General features: G+C 39.3%; 1 protein-coding gene across 3 annotated transcripts in view; it reads left to right on the top strand.

Annotated features, from left to right (window-relative positions):
• Positions 1 to 24,983, top strand: part of LOC140279187 (glutamate receptor 4) — a 131,958-nt gene that overhangs the window by 84,131 nt on the left and 22,844 nt on the right. For all 3 annotated transcript variants that reach the window (XR_011909318.1, XM_072374263.1, XM_072374262.1), the window contains exons 6-11: positions 861 to 1,019; positions 5,308 to 5,475; positions 5,897 to 6,001; positions 10,076 to 10,186; positions 18,798 to 19,004; positions 21,361 to 21,734. Coding sequence is in view for 2 of the 3 variants with exons in the window: in XM_072374263.1 (XP_072230364.1) it covers positions 861 to 1,019; positions 5,308 to 5,475; positions 5,897 to 6,001; positions 10,076 to 10,186; positions 18,798 to 19,004; positions 21,361 to 21,734 (1,124 nt within the window). In the remaining variant the exon portion in view is untranslated. The remainder of the gene's footprint in view (positions 1 to 860; positions 1,020 to 5,307; positions 5,476 to 5,896; positions 6,002 to 10,075; positions 10,187 to 18,797; positions 19,005 to 21,360; positions 21,735 to 24,983) is intronic.

Here is a 24,983-nt window from a genome sequence, read left to right as displayed (position 1 = left end):
GGAAGCAATGAATGGTGAAAGTTAGATGCCACAAAATATACCGCATTGTGTGGTCTTGTCTGTAAAGTCAACTAATGAACCTGAATTAACTTTTTTTAAATAGTTTTATAAAGTTAATAAATTCTGATTCAGTCTTGGTTCATGTATTTAGGCTGATACATTTGATTGTGTTTAAAGTATAATTAGCTCTTTGGAAAATTCAAATCAGTACACCTGTTCTTTTCTCCTCTACTTAACCTTTTTCAACATCATTTAATTTTTTTTTCAAGGAGAAATGTTAAAAATAAGGATACATGTACTTTCTAAGATATGGGAATCTGCTGCATCCTTGTTTTCAGTTAAACTGTATTTGTGATTTGTTGCAGAATTAATGCTCAATTAATGACAGACACAACGTAACATAAAATATGCATTTATTCTCCACAAATTATCAGTATCTCTATCCTGGGAATTGTTCAGAGAATGAGTTGGGTTCCAGGATCAGGGACTGAAATTCTCATTCATGAGATTCCGTGTCATAAAGCTTTTAATCCCGTCCCTACCTCAACAGACTTCTCATGATGGCTGTGAGCACTGTCTCGTTCACCAGCTAAAATGCTGCATGGAATGCTTCTAGGACTGCGATATTTATGGTGATTGATCAGGACTGAAGAGTATTTTCTAATGATTCTTACTTCCCTAAAACGCACAATAAATCAGAATTATCATAGTGTAAAAGTAGTTGGTAGTTGCAGGCTAATAATGTAATAAAATCCAGTCATACCTCTCCCTTCATTGTATTTCTTGTCAGTTAGGTGTTTGTGCCTGTTGATGGATTTGTGGCCACCAGTGACTACTCTTTTCCATTGTTGCCCCTCAAGGGCTTTAAGGACATCAACCTGGAACGCTTCATGCATGGTGGAGCTAACGTGACAGGCTTCCAGCTGGTCGACTTCAGCAACCCTATGGTCATCAAACTGATGCAGCGTTGGAATAAGCTGGATCAGAGGGAATACCCAGGCTCGGACGCCCCACCCAAGGTATTACATGTCCAAATTAGAGTAATTCTGAGCAGCAGCTCAGTGCAGCGTTTATCTTTATTGTGGTTGGGTACTGCTGTTAAAAAAATACCCTTTGTCATAAATAAAGTAATTGGCAAGTTATGCTGATATAAAATTGATTTTTTTTTTTCTTTTGTGTTTTAAATCAAGAAAATTTATTTTTTCTCAGGCCAAGTAACTAATCTGGGATGTGAGACTTTCAATGAGTTTCAAATGTCTGCAATTTGTTTTTCAGACTGAAGTGAAATGAGCTGAAACCAAAAGGCACCCGGAGGGTCGGAAATATACCTAAACATTATGTATTTGAAGAATGTGCAAGAAAATCATTTGCTATTTGTTGGTGAAAAACATACAAAGAAAAAGAGAAATCTGAGAATTTTTTGCACAAATATTGGAACAGCAAGGGAAAAGGCCTCACCATAAACAGTCTGCAGTGTCTCATCCACCGTTGTCATATGCAGCGATGTGACAGACTGACCCACTTTAAATTTTTTTCAGCTACAATCTGTGTAGCTGAAAATGGCACTGGGGCAAGAAGGCATCACGTCATGGTTGTTTGCAAACCTTCTCCATTGAGCAAATCTGCGTTTCCAACAAAGATTTCTATTTCAAAATCCAAATGCAGTCGAATGGAAGCAGTGGGAGTCAAGCAGATTGCATGTGTGTTTGTGTGTTTGTGTGTGTTCTGATGGATTGGGGTGCTTCAAATTAAAAGTTTACACCACAGGGTAATATCACATGGCATTGTGTGTGTGTGTGTGTGTGTGTGTGTGTGTGTGTGTGTGTGTGTGTGTGTGTGTACTTAGCCTCACTACATTTCTTGATAAATTGCTCTCTCTCCTGAAAATCCACTCAGCCTAAATGACTCTGCTCCCAACTAAGTTGTCCAGCCTGAGTCACTGTCAGCCCGACTCTCTGCTAATATATTATCACTATGGTGAGTTAGGCCTTTCTCTGGCAAGTTGACTCACTTTGCAAAGTAATCCTCAGTGCTTAAAAGTTACGGGGATCAGGAGGTAGTAAGCTAATGAGACATTCCTATGTGACAGCAAGTGTTCATATGAGCAGTACGATCCTGATGATATGAGACTTCATCTAGAAGTGGTGCAGATGTGCAGTGACCTTTTTTTTAATTATGAGGTCATAGACTTTGAAGGTGTTTCCAAATGCACCGGTTTTGACTGAAGTTGAATGAAGATTGAAGGGTGTGGTAATGAATGAATATAGTCTTAATCATGCTCTTCAGCAGGTATGCCAATTAAGGAATGTTCTACATTAAACCATATGCATTTGCACAACATCTCGATGATGTAGGGCAGCACAACCTAACACACAGCATGTCATATCTGCAATCTGAGGCAGACAGTACAGTGATGTCGGAACTTACGATTGAAAATCTTCCTCTTCAGGCTGTTTGTATGATTAACTACTAAATCCTCATTTCTGATTCCATTTTAAATACATCTGTGAGGTATATTTAATGATAATACTGCTCTTGCTGACTAAATGATGATACAGTTGCAGTATGTTTATGTTGCTCAAGAGATAGATGTTAAATTCAAGGTCAGGAAATAACAAAACTTTTAAATTTGTTTGACCACTGCCACAGTCTCAAATATGCTGATAGATAACATCTGCACATGAGTCATTAAGTAAGTATTCTCAGTCTGAATTAGATCTCAGTATATTACTGTAGCTCTCAGCCTGCTGGAAAGACAGACATGGCCGACTTGTCAACAGACATCAAGAGAAAGACTCAGGTACTCCTGAGTGGCTGCTATGACGTGCAAAGTGAGGGCCATGTGACAGGTGGAGACAGCTGAAGGCATCTCTGGTCACTTTTTCTGACACTTTGCAAGCAAGGCTAATAATCATTGTATATGAAAGCCATCAGAGACAGTGGTACTACATGTCAACACTGGTGTTAGCGCTGCTACGCCATCACATGCACATGGCATTCCACTGAGAGGCTGCTGACACGATGAGGGAGTCCTCCGAGCCTTTTCACAGCATGAAAATATGGAGTTAGTGTGAGTGACCTTTTATTGAAGTGGTCAGTTTTCTTAAGATTGTGGTCACACTGCTTGGATCACACTTACAACTGGAGAGATCCAGTCACAGCACAAACCTCCAGCTGTAAGTGCAACGATTTCTGGGTTCAACTTGTGTTTTGTTCATTATGGTTATATAGCCAGACATTAAATAAATTCTACTCTCAGCTGCACATGGAGTCTAAGAGCTCTGGTATATAATATATTCAGAGAAAAGACTGATTCTAGCAGTAACTATGTTGTTAAGGACAAAGAGCTTGGCTCATTTAATAAAAATATTGGACAATGCTAAGGTATACAGATGTTCAAACATCTGTTCATATACTGGTGCTCTGTAGAATTTTCTACATTTTGGCCTATATATGACCTAAAACATCCTTTAGATTACAATTATAAGAAGACAAAATATATCACTTGTTCATTTATTTACTGAGGAAAAAATCCAGTTTTACCTGTAAGTGGCAAAAGTTTGTGAACCATTGTCCTCGGTGTCTGGTCTGACCCCTCGTGTAGCAATATCAGTACCTAAACATTTGCAGGAACTATACATCAGCTTAGAGGAATTATAACCAATCAATTCATACAGAGCTGCTACATTGATGGGGTGTTGGTGAGTTTCCTCATACTGTAGGTCCCTCTACAGTTCCTGTTGGATTAATGTCAGGACTTTAACTCAGTCTCTCCAGAACATGAATTTACTCCACTTTAGCTAGCCTCTTATAGAAATATTTGCCTGCTTTCGATTCCTGTCTTGCTGCATAGGTATTTTTTTTACCTGAGATTCAGTTCCTTGACAGATGTCCTGACATTTTACAGTAGAATTCACTAAAATAATTCAGTTTTCCATCAATAATGGCAAAACATCCCGGCCCAATTATAGCAAAACAGGTTCAAACCATGATACTACCACCACCATGTTTCACAGATAAGGTTTTTATGTTGAATGTAGTATTTTTTGTTGCCCAAAAAAAGAAATAAAAAATCTCCATTATCTCCATTATGGAGAGAGTTGGAGTTCTTCGGCCGCTCACACTATTGTTGTTCAATGTTCTCCTTATAGTGGATGCATTCAATGTCAATGTTAAATTGACCTTTAGTTGTTTAATAGCTCCTGTGGGTTCCTTTGTGACCTTACAGACTATAACATACCTGCCCCTATGGATTAGTCCCTTTGCTGGTACTGTAGAACTGGTAGCATTATTAGTGGATTTCAGTTTTCTGTTTGACTAGTGATGGGGTCCAAACTCTAGATATAGTTTTGTTACACTTTCCCACCAGTTGTTCAGAAATAGTCTTTGTTCTTTAAAACAGGGTGTACATCTGGTTGTCTCATAGCCAGCTGTTATAAATGTTATAGCTGCCAAATAAGAGACAAAAACGTGAGAATGGGGATAGCAGATAGATACTGTTTGTGAGTCTGTCCCACACCTTGACTGTTTGTATGTATGGCTGTGTTACTCTGGGCAGCTTGTCAAAGAACAATAGGGGTATAAAGTGCAGCAGTCTCTGTTGAAAGCCATAATGTCACAGTGAGCAGTGGGCTAATGAATAGGATTCACCCCCAGCCGGAGGCAAAGTTAATGAACTCCTGCTAGCTGGGATAATTAATGCCAGACTGCTTCCCGGCTGGACTAAACACTCGCCTCTTCCCTCTCTTTTCCCTCAGCTCACTCTCAGTCTTGCTGCTTTTTGTCATTCACTCAATTAGTTTTCTGCCATGCCAGAGGTGAGTTTTAGGGAAATGTATGACTCTTGAGGAAGATTGTGATTTTTTTTCAGCTCAAATAATCAGGAGCAACACTAAGTCTTCAGGTCAAAGATCGATTAGGGGAAATTGGGAGGCTTACACTTAGGAGAATATGCTCTTCTGCGCTCTCCCTGTCCTCCTCTCTAATTTCAGAAAATAATGAGTAGAATAAAACTGCTGCGCCCCTGCAACAGCCATGCTGTTATGTCGTACTGCTCAGCCCTGCAGAAACTCTGCATGCTCTTAGAGGCAGCCTTGCACAGATTGTTCCTAAAACATCTGACCACCAGAACATTATACTTGTCTAGCTAAATCATCATTTAATTGGCCTCATACCTTTTCCTGTTGTGTATCCCCCATTACTGTATAACCAAAACAGTAACTATAAAATCACGATAGTTAAACAAAGGTGAGCCTTCTTATACCTGGTCAACCCACTTAGCACTGATCACCTCCTCCTATTTCTTAGTACACCTCAGCGCTGACATACGATGGGGTGATGGTGATGGCCGAGGCTTTTAGGAACCTGCGCAGGCAGAAGGTGGACATTTCCAGACGAGGGAATGCCGGCGACTGCCTCGCTAACCCCGCCGCCCCGTGGAACCAGGGTATCGACATGGAGCGCACTCTCAAACAGGTGAGACAGATACTGATCTGATCCTGTGATAGACCCAGGATCTGTGCTTAACATAAGATGTGCTTGACATAGGTTATGATTCATAGTTCCATGTGGGATTTCTCCTTCACCGTTCTGGATGTATCTGCCTTAATTCCTGTGTTCACGTGCTTCTTTTACTAATACAGAGCAAAGCAGTCTGTGAGCAGTTAATTTGCAGTGGAGATGTCTTTGTTAGAAAGATAACTGAGATATTTTCAACTTTCTTCATGTTGATCGTCTTATCTAGTCCCGCTAAATATAAACATTATACTTACCAGGTGTACTGTTAAGACTCACTTTTATATGATTTGCTGCAAGCAAAAAGCAGAATATTGATTAGTCATTGATGAGTGTATCATGTCATGGTATGACTGTATGTTATGTCTTCCAATGTGTGCAGGTCCGGCTGCAGGGATTAACAGGTAATGTCCAGTTTGACCACTATGGCCGCAGGGTTAACTACACTATGGACGTGTTTGAACTGAAGAATAATGGACCTAGAAGGGTAAAACATCACACCACACTGCTTCCATTTGCTGTCCATGAATTATTGTCTGAGTGCAGGTAGTAGTACTGCTTGTTTTTGCCATGGTTTAACTATAGACTATATATAGTTTATGGTGTAATCAGTTGCAGTGTGTAAGGATGTCTGGTACACATTTTAAAGGCAGAGGTTATCATTTCCCAGATTCCTTCAAGATGCTGTTTAAAGAAAGGTGATGCAAAGCATGTAAACATGATGTTGCTGACTTTTAAAAAATATATATATATCATTTATTTTCCAAAAATAATTTGAATTCTTTCAGTTTCAAGATTTGACTTTGATTTTTTTTTAATTCTACATTACAGAAAGGGTAGTTTGCCAATCATTGCATTCTGTTTCCCTTGACAATTTACACAATAGTCCAACTTTTTGAAAGAGAAGCTGTCATATCACACAAGGGAAATTTGCTTATTAGCATGGATTATGGTTAATCCACTGTTGTTAGTACTATTGGCAGGTTAGCTGCAGCAGCAATGAGTTTCGGATTTTAGAAGAGCCGAAGACTGGTAGTACAGTTCATTCTGTTACAATATGTAAGAATGTTTCGGAATATTGTTATATGTTATAACAATATGGTGAGTGATATGGCTCACAAACTGTGAGATTTGTTTCAGTGTCTAATTCAGTGAAATGCTAACATTCATCTGAGTGTTTTAATCCAGTTTTCATATTGTGTTTTTGAACACATAGCTATTGTTTGTCTTTACATGCAGAGCTAACTATGACTATTTTTACTATGATTGTGACTCATCCATGCTCATTTGACATTATTAAGTGCTCCTGTTACCCTCTATACTATGTTAGCTAGACAAAATGGCAATGATTTACTGCTGCGCACAAATGTACTTGGTTTTAAGTCTGCTTCGTTCCTGTTACTTTAAACATTTGTGAAATATCATGAAATTGTGGAAACTCATTTTCTAATTTCAACTCTTTGACCGCCTGTTCTGTGCATACATCCTTATATGGTTAGAGATGTGTGCAGGCTGCTGTCATGTGAAGTATATGGGGAGTTGATGTGATATAATTTATGTTGTGTGCCATTTTCTATTATCATAAGTGGGCTGTAAAGAAAAGCCTCAGCTTCTACCAGCATCTCTGCCTCTGGTATGAGAGGATTGATGTCTGTTGATGAATTCAGGAAAAATGCGAGAAAGAGGGAGCACTTGATGTAGTGATGTGGAGAGAATGAAATGAAACATAAAGCAATTGAGGTAGATGGGTGGAGGAGATGAGGAGGATGAGATGGTAGCGGGAGAAGAGGAGTTCCCATCAATCAGAAGCTCCTTTGACCTGTCTTCCCCCACCACTGTGAGTGTCCTCTCAGGACACAGAAACAATGTGTGTGTGTGTCTCCCCAACATTTTCCATGTCCCTCAATCATCCTTTTGCCCCAGCTGTTCATCCTCTGACTTCAGTCTGTTTATGGCTGCTGTCAAAGCTTGAGTCCTCTGTACGATCTGTACATCAGTCTAACACAATATTGCTGTGCAGACATTGTTTCGTTTTATTATAAAATCAGGTGTCAAACAACCCACGCCATGTTCCTCCTTTCGACATTCCTTAGTCACAAAATACTTATATTGTGACCACAACACAACTCATCTGTCACTTCCAGTGAATTAATTTGACCCTGACAGACTTCTTGATGATTCTAACATGAGCTGAATCTGGATACAGGAACATGCATCACAACTTTGATCTTGATTCTCAATTAGACTTGCGACTAGGCAATGAGTCATTATTCCAACTTACTGTCTTTAACTGGCATCGCAGTATGTTTTGATGACAGTTGAATGCATATATGGATGGATGAATTGACTGAATTTATAAATACTGGAAATAAGAATTATAAAAAAGTCAGAACATTTTAGCTTCAGCTACTGCGCTAAATGGGAACTCCACGCGTTATCTAAAACAAACAATATTTAAGACTAGTTTTCAAAATAGTTCAATGCTGTGTGATACATTTAAACATGTTGTGTGTTTTTTAAAGGAGAGACAACATATTACATGTAGAAATTGAACAGATATGTTAAACTTGTTGCATCACCTATTTTTCTAAATGTCATTTGTTTCATATATGGGTTCACATGTCACATGATTTTCTGCAATCAAAAAGACCCTTTAGGAGGCCAGTGGATGGCCCAACTCTATCAATTCCATTGGGAAAAGTGAATGTCAACACATCGATCTATCCATTATCTATACCAACCCTCAATACAATTCAGAGCTGGGGTTATGGGGAAGTGGGGCTTTCCCAGCTGCCATTGGGTGAGAGGCAGGTACACCCTGGACAGCTCACTGGTCCATCACAGGGCCATCACAGTGTTCCTGTCTGTGTCATAGAAGCACACTCTTGTGAGATCTGGCAACATAAATATCTCTTAGCTGCAGAAAAACTTTATCCATCCACATATCTTCCTCAGCACTTAAACCATACTCACAGGAAGTCTATTCCATTTCATACAGCCAGCACAGCTTAAAATATGCTATAGAGGATCTTTTCCTTTTCTTTTGTACCCCCTCTGCTCAAGCTCTCACACATGCTCTTTGCATACACAGTCATGTTCCAATCAACCACGTGACCTCTGGCTTGTAAACCTAATTAGCTTTAAATTTAGACTACTGTTACAGTCTTTACTGCCAATGTCCTTTTTGTTTTTTTATGTGTTTCTGGCATCAAATTGAAAAAAAAAGTGTTTTTTTATATAAAACAAGATGTATACATTGACTCTTTGCTATTTCTATCACATGTAGCGTTTAAGTGACGATTGCTTTGTTAATCTGTGAACTACAAAACTTTTCCTATGTTCTGATACATAAAAACTATAAACTGAAGGAGCATATCCTTTTCCATCCCACATGAAAGTACAAACTTTCTTCAAGCTTTTCACCGCATTTCATGAGCCTCATCACTGACACGAGCTGATGTGTGTTAGTTTCATAAATTTTTCCAATATAAACTTCAATCAAACATTAACCGCATTTCATGATCCTCATCACTGACATGAGCTGATGTGTGTCAGTGGCAGACAGATTATGCTTAGAAGAATGTATATTCCAGTGCAATCCTCAGAATTTAGTTATTTTTTGCACATTTGAAAGCCCTATTACTGTGTGCTGTGTCATCAGAGTTCAGGGACAAAATGAAATCTTCACCAAAGAATTTCACACAAAAACAGGATTTATTTTTATTTTTCCAATATAAACTTCAATCAAACATTCACCGCATTTCATGATTCACTGACATGAGCTGATGTGTGTGTTAGTTTCATAAAACAAACAGTGATTCAGGAGATGCTTTCTGTTTTATTTAGGCATACAATATCAATCAAAAGTTTTTGCACGCACACCTACCTTTTCTCAATGATCAGAGTATCATAACAGCATATGATATGTTTCTACATGTTCCATGTTTAATCAGTTGCATTGCATCCATCATGACGTAAGTAACATAAGTTTGACTCACCTGACAACACCTGACTATCATCACAGACAACTGGTACAACCCGAAGTGAGAAATTTTAGGGCCCAGGAATAAAATGTGTCATTGTTAGTGAAACAAAGGAAAAACAGCTTTTCAGAAAAATTTTGATTTAAACTTGCTATCTTAATCATGAGTATGATGCAAAATACCACAATTAAAACTTAATTTAATTCAATTCAGTTTTATGTATATTGTGCCAAATCACAACAGATGTCATCTCAAAGCACTTCAATAATACAGTACAATTCAAGCTAACAAACTCAGAAAGGTGTTTGTGTTTCTCCCCTGAACACAGTCACATAGATAAATTACCACTGTGTCATTTCACTGAGCTTCACATTTACATTTTAATGAAACTGAAGCTTGGTCACACTATGTTTGGATCATGAACCATGTTCTCCTCTGTGCTGGGGAGTACAACAGCTCAATTCCCCTCTTGTGGGACTGCATAAAAAAGAAGCAATGAGATGTAAATGTGTCATTATATAGTATATTAGTGTTTGCATGCCTTCGAGTAGAATCTCATATTTGTCTTTTCCCTGAAGATCGGCTATTGGAACGATGCAGACAAACTGGTGCTGATTCAGGACACTCCACTACATCCAAATGACACCTCTGGCATGGAAAACCGCACTGTTATTGTGACTACCATTATGGTAAGAGACCGGCATGTGCTTGCCAACACACACTCGTGCATGCAGCAATACGCTTTGTAATTTTTTATATCAGGATTCGCTCCTATCAAATGCTCCTGTAAATTTCATTGAGCCAAATGCAAGTATACACACCATAGTTACATCTTATCCATAACTTTTAAAACTAGAATTCAAATGAAAAGATGGCCAAGATTCCATAATGTGTGATGGTCAGCTGTATTAATACAATAACCCTTTAAACTGCTTCTTTTTTCTATAGTCAGTAATAATCCTCTGTAGTTAAATTAACAGTGGCAGACAGATTATGCTTAGATTATTCTAGTGCAATCCTCAGAATTTAGTTATTTTTCGTACATTTGAAAGCCCTATTACTGTGTGCTGACTCATCAGAGTTCAGGGACTAAATTAAATCTTCACCAAAGAATTTCACACAAAAACAGGATTTATTTTGATTTTTCCAATATAAACTTCAATCAAACATTAACCAATTCCAGCACATTTTTTGTCTCTTAGATCTACTTTTAATGCAGCAAAAAACAGCCCAAATTAAGCAGCTCCAATTATTATTATCATTTCTATTTAGAAGATAACAGTTATCGGTATAAAATGAAAGCATCTCACACACTTAATAGCCTTTGCATGGCATGTGAATCTCTGGCTGTAACAGTGACTCTGAGATGGCTGACTTCAATAAAGTAGCCAGACGTTGAGCGTACATGTAGGAGCAGAGTGGAAGAAGGAAGGAGGTGGGAATGGTTAGTCACAGCTCAGCACAATCCTCCCTCTTTTCAGCCCCTGATGAGGAACCCCATTTTAAGAAACTGATCCCCAGTCGGACGCAAGCAGGATATGAAAGCCCATAATGGCAGAGTGATGGATACAACAGCCTGAGCCAAAATGAGGCCCTAAAGACACTGGGAAAGAGGAGAGGCACAGCAGCTTTTTTAATGGACACCCTGTTCAAAAATCTGAGCAAGAAATGGAGCCACTCAGAGCCATAATGGAGACCCTCGAGAGGAAAATGAAATGCAAATGGAGGGAAAAAACAATGTGTTTTAAGGATGGTGCTCATGGATGGACATCTATTGAGGCTGAAATGGTTCCCCAACTCTTAACAGTGTCTCTTTACAAACAAGCTCCCATTATAGCTGTACACCTGTGTTTGTGTTAGATTCATACATTGTACTAGCCGGTTTGTTTATGTGGCCAATCACAGCTTCTCACTCTGATTTAAAAGAGTAATTTTCAAGACTGATTGACCCTGAACTATAACTTTAACTCTATAAGTAACTGAATTTCTGTTTGCTCTAAATCTGTCACTTTCTCTGACTACCTGCTCTGGCGTACAGTGTATTACACACTCAGGGGGCTTCCTCTAAGTCCTAAAACAGCTTAGAAACGCTAATGCTCTCATAATCATCCCAGTTCATACCCATCACGTTTTTAAGCAGCATGCTTTTATAGTTATGCTGTGACAGGTTCTCTTCATTCCTGCTTTTAATGTTAGATCAACATGTTGGTGACAGCAATGTTTGTTTGGCGCAAACCTAATTAGGCATTCCAGTGTTGTATTACATCCAAGCTGCCTCTGCATCTTAAAGAATTTAAGAAGTTATAAAGTGTCATCTTCACATAAAAGTAGACGTTATTTTTATTATCAAAATAGATTAAGCTAGAGCAACCTGGGTATCTCACACCTGCTTTTGCACTGTTGTGCATGCACAGCAGTGAAGTCAGTATCAGTTTTATCATCTGACTAAATTTAAAGGCACATTGTAGCTTTTTTGTAGCACTAAGGTTAATAAACCAAACAACAGGGCTTCTCTTAACTGTAATCCTAATGTTGTTAAGTTGTATGACGTTTCTGTATCAAACCATAAGAAAGCAATGATTCTTCCAAGTATGGACCAGATACAAATGGCTGCTTCACTATAAACAGAACAGAACATAGTACAAGTGTCAACATGCCATGAAAAAAACTATAGGAGCAATGGAGGATTTTATCTGTTGTCACCACAAGGTCAGTGTTCCCACAGTGTGACTTCCTTCCCTAAATCAGTCTTTTATTTGTCTTAAGGCTAAAGCATTGAGAGATAACAAACCCCTGGGAGGCCTTGGCTAAATCTGCTGGGAGGGTAATGCACCAGCAGAGATGGACAAGAACAAATTTTGACTGTCATTATATTGACAAGACAAGGCTGGAAGCTTTAATAGAGTATGTTGATGTTAAACTCCTCCACTGCGCTTTAGATCTGGCACATCACCAATCTGCCACAGGGCAACCAACTGTTCAAGGTATTCTAGGCAGTGACAAAATGTTTAGGTTTTGTTTACCAGGAACACTGTGGTAAACTACAACTTACTTAGAGGAGAAATTATTTCATACAACATCCACTAGCAAAGATTTGCCCTACGTTCCATAAAAAAACATTTAGAGGGAAGATTCTTCAACATTTAGGCATGAAAATAGAATTTCTACAGTTGTATTGCATTGCTATCATGTGGAATGACAGCTGCGACTGGAATATTGTTTCAGATGCTCTGAAAAACCACCGCAGACACTGCAAAGCTTATCATTTCTACTGTTCTTTAACAGCCAGGGTTGGGTGTTAGTAACATACCTCCGAGATGATGGCAGGACTTGTGTTTTCAGGTTCATATTCTTGTGATCATTCAAGAGCGCTTTTAAGGAATTTCACTTTGACTCAAATATGAATTAATCTGGTCAAATGTCAGTGTGACCTGCTGTATGACAAAAGGTAAGGTCAGGACATTTTTATGTTCTGTATAAACTCTTTTTGGACCATTGTTCAACATGGTAACTTAGGAACAACAAGAAAGTTGTTCTCAAAGTTTCCACGTTTTACTTTCTGAAGCTCTTTTGTAGCTACTGTATATCCATATTTGAAAAACGTGCCACTGTCATGGCTACAAATATGTGTTCTATCTGAATTGGCTTTCTGAAACATAAAGAAACACTATAGAAGGGTGTAACCTTTAAACAATGTGCTTCTGACTCATTTTGAAGTACACTGACCATTCTTGTGTGCATTCCTGAGACTGAAACCTCCCCTGCAATGCCCAGGGGCTGGTAGACTTCACAATTTACCACACTTCACAACTTTGGTTTCCAGTCCTGCATTACACCATTTTGCTTTATGTTTGCTTGACATTTTTATGTGCTCTTCAACATGACACCAAGTTTGAGTGTATAGCTGTACATGTGCAGGGCTCAAATGGAGCTTTATTTGATTACATTGGTGTTACATCCCACAACTGTAGGGGAAGCCGAAGAGCAAGAGCCAAATTTTCTATTCTTACTTTTAGTATTCTCTATTACGTATCATCAAATTGAACTGACACAGTCATCAGAAGGCAGCAGAAAAGGGATGAGTGGATGTATGACAATGTCAAACTATTGGAGCATAAAATCACAAAGAGCTCATTTAAGTTGTTTATGAGAATTGCCCAGAGTAGGAGCAGAGCGAGTTGGCTTACCGTATATAGCAAGTCTGAGAAAATTGATTTAGCTTGTTATGTAATTAAACCATTCAAACAAACCATTTTTATTTACAAAAAATATTGTAACTAAAAGGGATTACTAATTCCAAAAAGAACTATGAGGGTGAAGTTCATTCTATCCTCATGAGAACGTTGATGTTTAAAACTCCAATTTGTAAGATGTAGTGACATCTGGTGGCTGACCTGTGGATTTGAACCAAGCGAATGCCCCCCACCTCAGCCTTCGCTTTCTGCTGTGTAGGATTGACTTTAGTGGCTACAAATGTGTAAATATGAAAATTAATAGCACAAGAAACTAAGCACGGTTTCCCTGTAAAAGAGCAATGTTGTAGTTTTACCATTTTGTTGTTTTTCAGGAAAATAGGTGAAATTTAAAACATAATTTTGATTTCTTGTTGAACGTCACTAACACTAGCTAAAAAAAGGTTGAGCCTTAGCTGTAACACTTGTTAGCATGCTTGAAGCATCTCAGTGATTTAAAACTCTGAACAAGGCCACAACATCCCACTGCAGCTGCCAGTCGAGTGCTCTCAATGTGAAAAAAAATAAATACATTTTTTTTAAAAAGTAAAAAAAAACTCAGAGGACATTTGCAAAATGTTTCTACGTGGGCTTTAAATGTGCTCCCTTTTCAGTATCATGCATCAACGAAAAAAAAAATGGGATGAGTGCCTCAAGTGGCTGCTGATGACCGAGACCCTAAAATGAGTCACTTATTGAGGAGTATTGGTGTTTGTTGGCTTCATCCAGTCTTGTTTTTGTGGTCACGTCAGTTTACAATGGGCCATCCATCTGATGCTTGTTACTGCTACTAATCAAACAGAATGAGCAACAGATTGTTTATCTTGCATAATGCGCAAACACTCGTACACTGAACCAAACAGGCAGATTTTACACTGAGCACACAGTTCCCTTGTGGTTACCAATGTGGGTATACACATGGATTTGTATCAAGTTGGCCCTGTGGAGTGTGTGTTTTTAATGGCATGTTTAATTAGTCTCATTAGGCAGTGAGTGAGGCACTGTGGTTGTGATTATTGACCAGCCTGTCAGCCGTGCTGGCCTTTGCTGTGGAGACCTCTGAAGCATCTCTCTCTTCTCGTGCCAGAAACACTGACTGCATCCTTTATCTCACTCCCTCCCTCTGACTGTCTGCAAAGTCATACCCCTGCTATCATAGCTCAGTTAAATTAGGGTTGTTTTCCTTCCTATATGCTTTTCAAACTTAATTGAAAATGAAAATGTTTTCTGAATAAAACATCATTAAAATAATTGAGCTTTATTAAAAGTATGTTATGCAATGCATTTTTCAGCCTTTGTGCTGATGATAATTGTCAGTAGAAAACAAACGTTGCTTATTAGACAGGAAAAGCCTTCATCGTTGGTTTTGTTCATTTTGTTTGTAGAAAAACTGCTGCCATAAGTATTGTTATCTGATAATTGTTACCAATGTCACTGGAGGGTAACAACCACTGGTAATTAGTTAAATTGTGTCCTTCTCGTAACAGTCCAGCCAAGTAATCATGTAATTTATTTGGCAAGACAGTCACTAATTGGCCTTTTTCTATCATTCTATGAGCCACTGCATCCTCATTTGATGCAGTACATGCTGGTAGTTATGCTCAAAACAAACTGATATCTGAAAAATTCTAGAGTTTACCGTCTTTTACCTTGTTGGTGTGTTTTGACAAAGGGCCACAGGCCTGCAGGTTTATACTTCCACTGTCTGGCACTGCGGTAAAACGTGTTGTCCGTGATGTGCCTTTGTTCTGCCACACCGGGACACCTTTCAGAAGTGGAGTACAGCCTGTTGGACTACAACACATTCAGTAACACAAAATATTATTTCTGTGGTAGATAATTGCTTGGTCATCCATCTTCAACTCCAAAACTCCAGCATTTAATTTCCTCACTTTGTTCTCTCTGATGTTCTCAATATGAAACATATTTCTGGTGTTTTGTGTTTTTCAGCTGCTGAATCTTTAATCATGTGTACTCTGACTGATTGACATTGGGGCTGGTGTCACTGACATCTGTCAAAAGTGTATTTGGTACCTATATTTAGCGGGTTGGAGCTGCCACTGTGGCTTCTCTGGACCTGCTGGATGAATTGCAAACAGTGCAAAAGCACTGCAACTTGAGTGCTTGGCAGCGAGACTCGGTAAAATCTGGAGAGTTACTTGTGATGTGTCCACAGGGGGCATTTTATGACCCAAAGGTTTGCGCTGCTCCAAGATTTGGAAGCTTTATGGGCATACCATAAGACAGTGTCCGGATAGATGACTGCCAGTTGCTCTCTTTCCTTGAATGAGAAAAGCAATAAAGGCAAAGAATACAATACAGGCTTTCCGCTCCTGGAAAATTTCATTAAGAAATGTTTTCATATGCTGAGAAAATGTCTCAGCCCAGCCTTTTGCTGAAGAGACTCAAGGGGACCAAAAATAAGCCAAGCAGATGCAGAATCTGTCTTAATTTAACATTGATAAGTGTGACTGTTATAGTAATGTTGGGAGTGTCCAGAGGCAAACAGATTTGTCTGCTGAAATGCAATTTTTTGACAATGCTTTGGAAGCCTTTTCATATAGACAACAAATGTGAAGTATGGCAATGATGGATCCAGTGGACACGGATCTTTTATAGAATTACAATTGCAAGGCGCATCCATCCTGTTTGCTTATATGGAGCATTTGGATCATAATTTGTACATGAAAAACCATCAGTAATGACACATAACACTTTTAGAGGCAAGAAAAATGACAAAATAACCATAAACCAAACTACACTTTGTAAAAGCGCGGCACAGTGTATACTTATATGTAATAATAAAATGTCTGCTGATAGTAAATTGCTAGCGCTACATTTATGGCCGCATAATTTCAGTCATTTTCTTGTAAAATCAGTGAAACATGCACTCCTGATCATGATTGCTGTATTTTGACATGTCACTGGTAAATTGTGCAGGCATTATGTTCTGCAGTAGCATTTAGTTGTGCCGCAGGCTAAGCCGAGCATTCTCTCCCCACTGAGGCGTCTTTGCTTTACCTTGCTTTGGCCCGGGGCAATGTCATGCAAACACATCTCGAGAATAAATTGCTCCCGTTCTCAATATGCAATATGCTGCCTTGCATGACAAAAGTAATTTGTTTGGAAATATGAGCGCAGAGAACCGTGCGAGGCTTACATTTAGATCACTTTCTGAGGAACAGCAAATCTAATGATGTATAACTTACTGCTGGTCACAGTGTAGAGATGCAGCCACCCCCGATTACTTTAAGTGTTCAAGTGGAGTCAGGCTTGTTTTTGGTAATAAGTCATCCACCCTGACTGTAGCTCATTTCTCACTTCCCTTCTGCTTTATGTCTACATCCTTTCTGCAAAGTCATGCTTTCCTTGCTTCTTTCTGAGTCTCTTTGTATCATGCTGTCTCATTATTATCTCAGTGTATTCTGCATGGTGCTGTCAATGCTGCAACTTGACAACACAGGTATCCAACTTTGTTGATCAACACTAAATTGTGTCCACACTGCATCTCGCATCAGATTCCCATGGAGTCAGAGTAAAGTCAAATTTATAGCTCCACTAAGCATTTTTCTTCAGCTTTATTTGTTTTGAGTGGCAAATAGTGGAAACAGTGGAATTTTAGATAGATTTCCTGCATCTCGAGGTCATTTTTAATCTAATGTCTGTTTTTGGCTCACAGTTTAGCACCACAGCTCAGAGAGACATTAAACCTATTTGATCATCAATTTAAATGATTAATGTATCAGAAAATATCTGGTGGTTTCAATTACATGCCTCTGTACATCAAAATGCGAGAGGGGAAATTCAGTTCATGACAACTCCCAGAATGCTTTTAAAATTCTGCATGTATCCCATTAAAATAAATGTTTTTTTGTGCCATCAGAGGTTCGTGGTCACTGCAACGGCCATCTGCTGTTCGAACTGCTGGTCATGGCATATGCCTTTTATTGTGTTGTTCAGTGTTAAAAACTGAATGTTTAAAAAAAGTAAAAAACTAATGAACGGGAATTGTAGTTACATAAAGTGAAATAAAGTTCAGAAACAAGCAACTTCTTCTGTTTGTGAAGAAACTCTGTGAACTGATGGATGACATTGACCACCAGTAAACCTTACACTCACATATGCAGCAATAATTCAACCCCAGCATGATGCCTCCTGCCTCGGGAAACAGGCCGCATCACTCACTAATCACAAGGTTGGCGGTTTGTTCCTCAGCTCCTCCTATCCACATGTTGAAGTATTCTTCAGTGAGACACTGAACCCAGAATCGCTCCCAGTTGCCAGACAAGAACCTACCATGGTAACTGAGTGTGTTTGTGAACGGGTTATAAGGGGCAAATTGCAAAGTGATTTAAATTAAAGTAGAACATAAATGCAGGTGCCATTTCTCATTACAGCTTAAGAATGCTGATGATGTGCACTTGATTTGAACCCAAGTGCTCCTTCAGTCTGGTCAGATACTCTCTAAGGTATCACTGTATTTCTTTCCCAATAAAAAAAATTGGGTTGAGCAGGTTGTATTATGACAAATTAAGTTTTCTGGTGCAGAGCAGGAGAAAATTCTCTCATGAGCTGAAACTAATGGTAAACCTGTGGATATATATTTCAGTTTTGAAATGATCAGTTTTTAATAAAACCTAGGTTTGTTCAGTAAAATGACCACAATGAAGCCAGTGAAGCCACATGTATTCTGCTCGTTTCTTCCTGGACTAAGACTTAATTCCTTCTTACAAAGGCAAGTAATATATATAGTTTCCCAACTCAGGCTTCAAGCACAAAACCATTTTGAAAATACTTCAATATCACTTTTAATCACCCAGACCTAGAAAATGTATTGAATGTATTTCCTTCCTTGTGAAGTCATTTTTCTTTTTCTTAAATAAATATTTCATGTCCAATATAGTTAAGTCCATCTTTGCTAGCTTGCAGTCTTCTTTAGCCACATCTTTGTGTTTCTAGGCTTAATGTGAGCTACATTTGCTGTTGTCTTTTGCTGTGTCAATGAGGCATTGTGCGAGCCCTCATGTCTGTGTGTCTGTCTGTTCACTGGTTATGGTCCTCTGCGTAGGAGGGTCCCTATGTGATGCTAAAGAAGAACTGGGAGATGTACGAAGGCAATGACCAGTACGAGGGTTACTGCGTGGACCTGGCCTCAGAGATCGCCAAACACATTGGAATCAAGTACAAGATCTCCATCGTCCCCGATGGAAAGTATGGTGCCAGGGACCCAGAGACGAAGATCTGGAACGGCATGGTCGGGGAGCTGGTGTACGGGGTAAGAACTGCTGTTTTAATTCTGGTTCTTCTGACAAAATTGGTTTTACATCATATATGACCTATCTCATTGAAGCCTTTGTTTTTATGATGTCACTATAGAATACCGTGCCCATCACTTCTTAGCCAAAGACCATTATGAAAATAAGATTTAAAAATGAGGTACTAATACTGTATGCCTGTGTTATGATACGGCAACTCCTCAGATAAAAAGATTTATTATTTTTTAAACTACCAAAAACCAACTGATTCATATTTTTACCATAAGTCTTAATAATATGATACACATTTCAACCAAAAAAACAAACGCTTTGAAAACTGAACATGATTAACCTGGTAAAACAACTGGTGTTTCTTAGAACCCCTTGCATGGCATAGAGCCTGAGTTCTGTTTAATATCTGTCAAAATGACCATCAATGTCACCAAAGAGTCTTTTAATCTTATAATCGGACAGTTTAAGTAGGTGGAAAGCTTTTAATGAGCGGTATCTGCAGGCAGTGTTGAATGTTGCTGAGAGCAGCTTGAATGAAAATATGGATTCAAATTAAAAAAGGAGTCTGTTAATAAGGCGACATTTTATTTGACAGGGTTTCTTTCTGCTGTCCACCTTGGTTTGGATCAGAAAAGATGCAAAGTTGTGGATGTAAGATAATTAAGGGATTTATTTGTGTACTTTTACATCAGTATTTTTGAAAACAGAAACAGCTTTTCCATAATAAAATGTATAGTTTTCTTCGTGAATAGCTTAGGTTTGACTTAGACTTTTCATGCTGTGTCAAAATGACTCTTCTCACATTTTTTTGTCATTTTTTGGTGATGAGCTAAGTGGTATTTTCACAAAGTGGCCTTCTTCTTGCCTGTGCCTCTTTGCTACCACAGTGACTCAGTGTGAAGTCGACCGCTGAGGGTGCAAGCACAGGCACTGTTTGGGATGTTTCAGTACTGATCAAGCAGCACAGTGCACTTCTGGTGTAAAGTCTAACCAGGTTGGTCAAAAGCGCAGGAACAAGAAGTGGAGCTCTGCTCTTTGCTCTTTAATAAGCACTGTGAGCAGAAACACATCCTGTTCGTCAGATTTGCTTTGACTGGAGGACATGCTGGGCCAAATTACTTTATTTGAAATCCTTTAACAGGAAAACTTTCTTGTGGATATGGTGTTTTGTCCAAGTACAGCTGTCTTCACACAATTTTGGACTACCTGGACCCCATTAATCCGAGGCCAGAAATGGTCCTTTTGTACTTCTTCCACTTATCTGCCACTCAATGTCTCCCATTAAGTTTAAATATGGAGGGGTTTCAAGTATTCTTTTTCAAGGTAACCAGTGCTAAAACCTGGATTTTCCACATTTCTACATGTCTTGAAGGTTAAATTGAGAAGAAGTGGGAATGAAACAAAAAGAGCTACATTTGAGGTGAAGCTGAAAGCTAGATAACAGACAATATCAGACTCAGTGGAAGGTGTGTTAAAATATACACAATGCAATATAGAGTGTGTGGAGCGTGAATAGGAACATTTGAGGTAATGGAAGCCGTCAGCACTTTCCCATATAAGGTTTTGCTGGAAGAGAGCATTCATTTCTTTTCTCCTGAAAAAGTCCTGCCTCTTTTTAACCCGCCATGTATTTTAGCACACACTAAATGCCCTGGGGCTGTCATCTTAGTGCATTTTTCTGATGATGTAAGAACTTAAATCTCTTTCATTTTCGGTTCCCCAGTCCTGTTTTCTCCATTTCATAAGTGTCAGATGGCTGTAACGAAACTTTAAATTATCTCTGATAGTAAGCCCTTTGCTCCTAAGTCAAAACAAGGTCACAAGTGTTGCTAAGGCACTGACTATAATCTGGTTTGCGGATTTTATTTTTTCAGCAAGCTAGTACGCACTTTTCCACAGCTGTAGACTAAAGAGTTGGCTGTATCCCATTTTTTGCTCTCCTTTGGTATAAGCATATTTGGATGACATCATTGTATCCTCCCTGCTGATTCTCCCAGAGCTTCAGCTAAGCCTTTGATAATTACAGAGGCTATTTTATATTTATTTTCTTGCTCATTCTGTCTTAGCTCTCTCTGAGATCTGTTCAGCTACCATATAAACTTGATCACTAAGAGTTTAGCAAATTCAGGGAGAAATTGATGACGTAAGCAAAGTCATGAAGGATAATGCCATGAGCTGCAGAGGCAGAAATTGGGTAACTGTTTTGCTGCGGTTAGGATTTGACATTTTATGTACTGGAGGAGGCTAAATGGTGCTTGATTAGTTTTTGTATGACTGAAAAAGTTGATCCATTATTTAAATTTGAAAGTTTAAAGATGCTCTCAGACAAGTTAATCAAAATCCTCATTATCTAAATTCCTACAGAAAGCGGAAATCGCTGTGGCCCCTTTGACTATCACGTTGGTCCGGGAGGAGGTGATTGATTTCTCCAAACCCTTCATGTCGCTGGGTATCTCCATCATGATCAAGAAGCCCCAAAAATCTAAGCCAGGGGTGTTCTCCTTCTTGGACCCGTTGGCCTATGAGATCTGGATGTGCATCGTGTTCGCCTATATCGGCGTGAGCGTGGTGCTCTTCCTGGTCAGCCGCTTCAGCCCGTACGAATGGCACACCGAGGAGCCCGAAGAGGGCACCGACGGTCCGCCAAGCGACCAGCCCCCCAATGAGTTTGGTATCTTCAACTCTCTCTGGTTCTCCCTGGGCGCCTTCATGCAACAGGGCTGTGACATCTCACCGAGGTAAGACACAATATAATCTACCCGTGTGAGTGTTTTTATCTCAAAAGTACAAGAATTACTCTGTGTTTTCTACAAAGTCAGCATTAACTTCTTCCTCCAGGACACTGCATGACCTCTAGCCCAATTATAATCACGATATGCTGTCATGTCAGACTGGATTGAGTGGCCAATAATACATATCACTTTGCGCTCAGTCTGTGCGAGCGTTGTGTGCCTAAATCCCTCGCCTGTCAATCCAAGTAAGACCTTCAATATTATTTCAAACATGTTTGGTTGATGCAAATGGAAACTGAGCGAGTGTCGACACCCTGTTTTGACCGACAGCAGTTTGTGTCAGAGTGGAGGAAGAAAAAATAGCACATTTGTGTGTCGTTCAGTCCTGAAGGTTTTATTCACATCAAACATCCTTGGCACCAAAAAAGCACAAGTCAGTAAATTACAGTTTTCACATGTTGGTGGCAGTAGTGTAACTTGTTTATTTATTTATCTATAAGGATAAATGTTCTAATTTACTTTATATGTCGACCATTGGTTAAGAGCTGGTTTAAATGACAATGTAATTTGTGTTTAACTGACATGTTCAGCCATTTTGGGAAATATTGTAAGTGAGACGAGACATTTCAAATGAACCTCATTAAATTTCTATCTAGAGTTGGTCTGCTGTCAGCTTAGCGTAAAGACAGCTAGCAGGGAGAAACGGTCTGGCTCTGTCTAGAGCTCAAATAAAAAGTGCACACCGTCTTTAAACATGACTGTTGTCTGCCATCAAATAGTTCCAGTTTGTAACACTCTTTAAAAGTAGTATTTATGACTGTTGGAGTAAGGCTTAAACAAGAGTGAGAGACTGTTGTGGCAGCAGTGTAGCAGTACTTTGAACCATTCAAGTTAATGAAAATGTATTTAGTTTCACACCTGTTTGGTTGTAAAAAAAACTGAACTGAGATAAAATCACTCAACTTTTAATAACAGGTAACCTCACAGGTGTGAAGAAATATAGTTGAAAGGCACCTGTGAACAGAAGAACAGAAAAATACACTAATTCAAAAGCCATCTTATATTTTTAACCTTGTAACATACAGGATGGAACAGAACCTAAATATTAGTTATTGCCCCCTCAAAAACACAGTAGCATCTGCTGGCTACATTTAGATAGAAAGTACCAGAATTACTATGCTTGAATTGCAACAAGTCGCAATAAAGCTAGTGGAAGAGAGTAGCTGGAAGCAGACGTCAGAACTTTGGCTCTAATGTCTGGTGACCATTAAAGTCTGAAACTTAAATCCGAATCGAAAATAGACAATATACAAGTTAATTAAAAGCTTCAGATTGTCTAATTGTTCCCCTTTCTTTCCAGTCTTTATGCTGATTTAACCTCTAGCTCTAACATATCACCAGATGAGCATATTTCCCAAATTGCTGAACAGTTCCTTTAAACTGGAATTTTAACAGAGTGTATCTCATCTTACTAACTGTAACTTATTTCACATTACAAGTAATTTGCTGGCAGTTTGCATGGGGACAGTGGTTTACTAACATAATGTAGAGGTATTTCGTAAGTAAGTGTCTTGTCTGTTGCACTGTAGCTATTCTTTGCTTGTGCTCTGTGTGCTTTAGCTATGGTGTCATTCTTGTATGGAGAAAGTCAGACAGCATTGATTTTGTCTCTCCCTCTTCTGCAGCCATTTTCTTAACAGTCTGACTTGCACACATAGTGTTGTCTGCTCGTACAGGAGTTCTGATGTGTGTCAGCTTCAGCAGTTGTGCTTTTGTTTGTGTATTTGAGCTGGAGTTATGGATCGTGTTTTATTGGATCTTCTGTCTGAAACGTGTGTGTTTCGTTACATGTTTGTGACTTCTCCTCCCTTTGCAAAAGAATTACAATCCCCAAATTACGCATCCCTGGGCCTTCAGACCAGCAGATTGATGTCCAGTAAACATAACACACATTGGAAGGGTGGAGAATTTGTGCTTGTGCTGTTTATTGTGCAACTTAAGTCTAGATGGGATCTTTGTTTTTGCAAAGATCGGGCTTCCTATCTGTCCTAACACTCTTTACACTGAGACATGGTGAAGACTTACAAAGCCTGTTATTCTCAGTGGTTCTCATTTTTTGTATAGCCATTCTTAGCTGTTTGAATGGCTTTGTCAAGCTTAAAGTTCCTGCATCTGGTTTGCTTGGGTTATTTTAAGCGACTACTAGAATGGCCCTTATAGTTATTTAAAGTCTGTCATATAATATTTCTTTTATCTGTTTTAAGCCCTTATTAATCTTGTGCTGTAATAGAGTTGGTAAGATATTAGGAGATGAAAGGACTACCAAACCAGCCTATATCTTTCAGCCTCACCCACACCAGAGGAGAGCAGAGAAACACACAAGATGGAGGACCTCGAGGTACATTAAAGCGCCTTCCAAATTGTAGCCATGCCTCACGTAAGCAACCAATAGGAGATAATAGTAGGTCTGTGACTGTGATTAAGCACACTTATTCAAGGAGTACATATGCTTTGTCCCCCCCCCCCAAACCCCACCACCACCATAACCACCGCTGAACGCCACATCTCTGCCTGTGTACTGCAGATAAGGGCTTTAAAGCTGCACAACAATGTCGGCATCAGAATGGAAAGTCTACATTTCAACCCTCTCTGTCTCTGGCTGTGGTCCCAGCTGCTTTCCACCTGTCACTGCTGATCCCATGGGCCTCTCCCAGTCCATCAGCACAGAGCCCTGCAAAGCCCAGGAGCACTTCCACTCCAGTTTAGCCTGACAGGGCAACATGCAAATCCTATCACCCAGGGGAGATTAGATGGCACAGAGGAAGTGACAAGAGCAGGGGTGAAAGGGACGAAACTGGGGCTGGAGCACTCGCTCATGTGTTACACTAAGGACCTGGCTGAGTGGTCGAAACTACATGAAACACAGTGTCTCAAAGTTTTGTAGCTCAAAGCAGTTTAAGTTTTACCTTTCAGGAGCAAGCTTTGGTCGGGTTAAATTTGGTCACATTCATAGCGATTTTGTCAGTTTTCATGAGATATTTCATGAGTGCATGAACATTAAAGTCCCACAAATGGGACCCTCAGCCTCATCACTGCATACGCTTTTCCTCCAATTTGTGAGGTTGTTAATCATTGTCCCCAGTTCGCTGTGCTAGTATACCATTTACTGTCCAATTCTGAGCAACAACACAACCATCACCCAGTAGCTACGGGAATATTTAAAGCCCTTTTTACAGTGGTACTGAGTAACCTTAA

Source organism: Leuresthes tenuis, unplaced genomic scaffold, assembly GCF_036924035.1.
Source record: "Leuresthes tenuis unplaced genomic scaffold, fLeuTen1.0.hap1 SCAF_21, whole genome shotgun sequence".
In the NCBI taxonomy this organism is placed as follows: Eukaryota; Metazoa; Chordata; class Actinopteri; order Atheriniformes; family Atherinopsidae; genus Leuresthes; species Leuresthes tenuis.
This window is presented reverse-complemented; position numbering and strand designations above follow the sequence as displayed.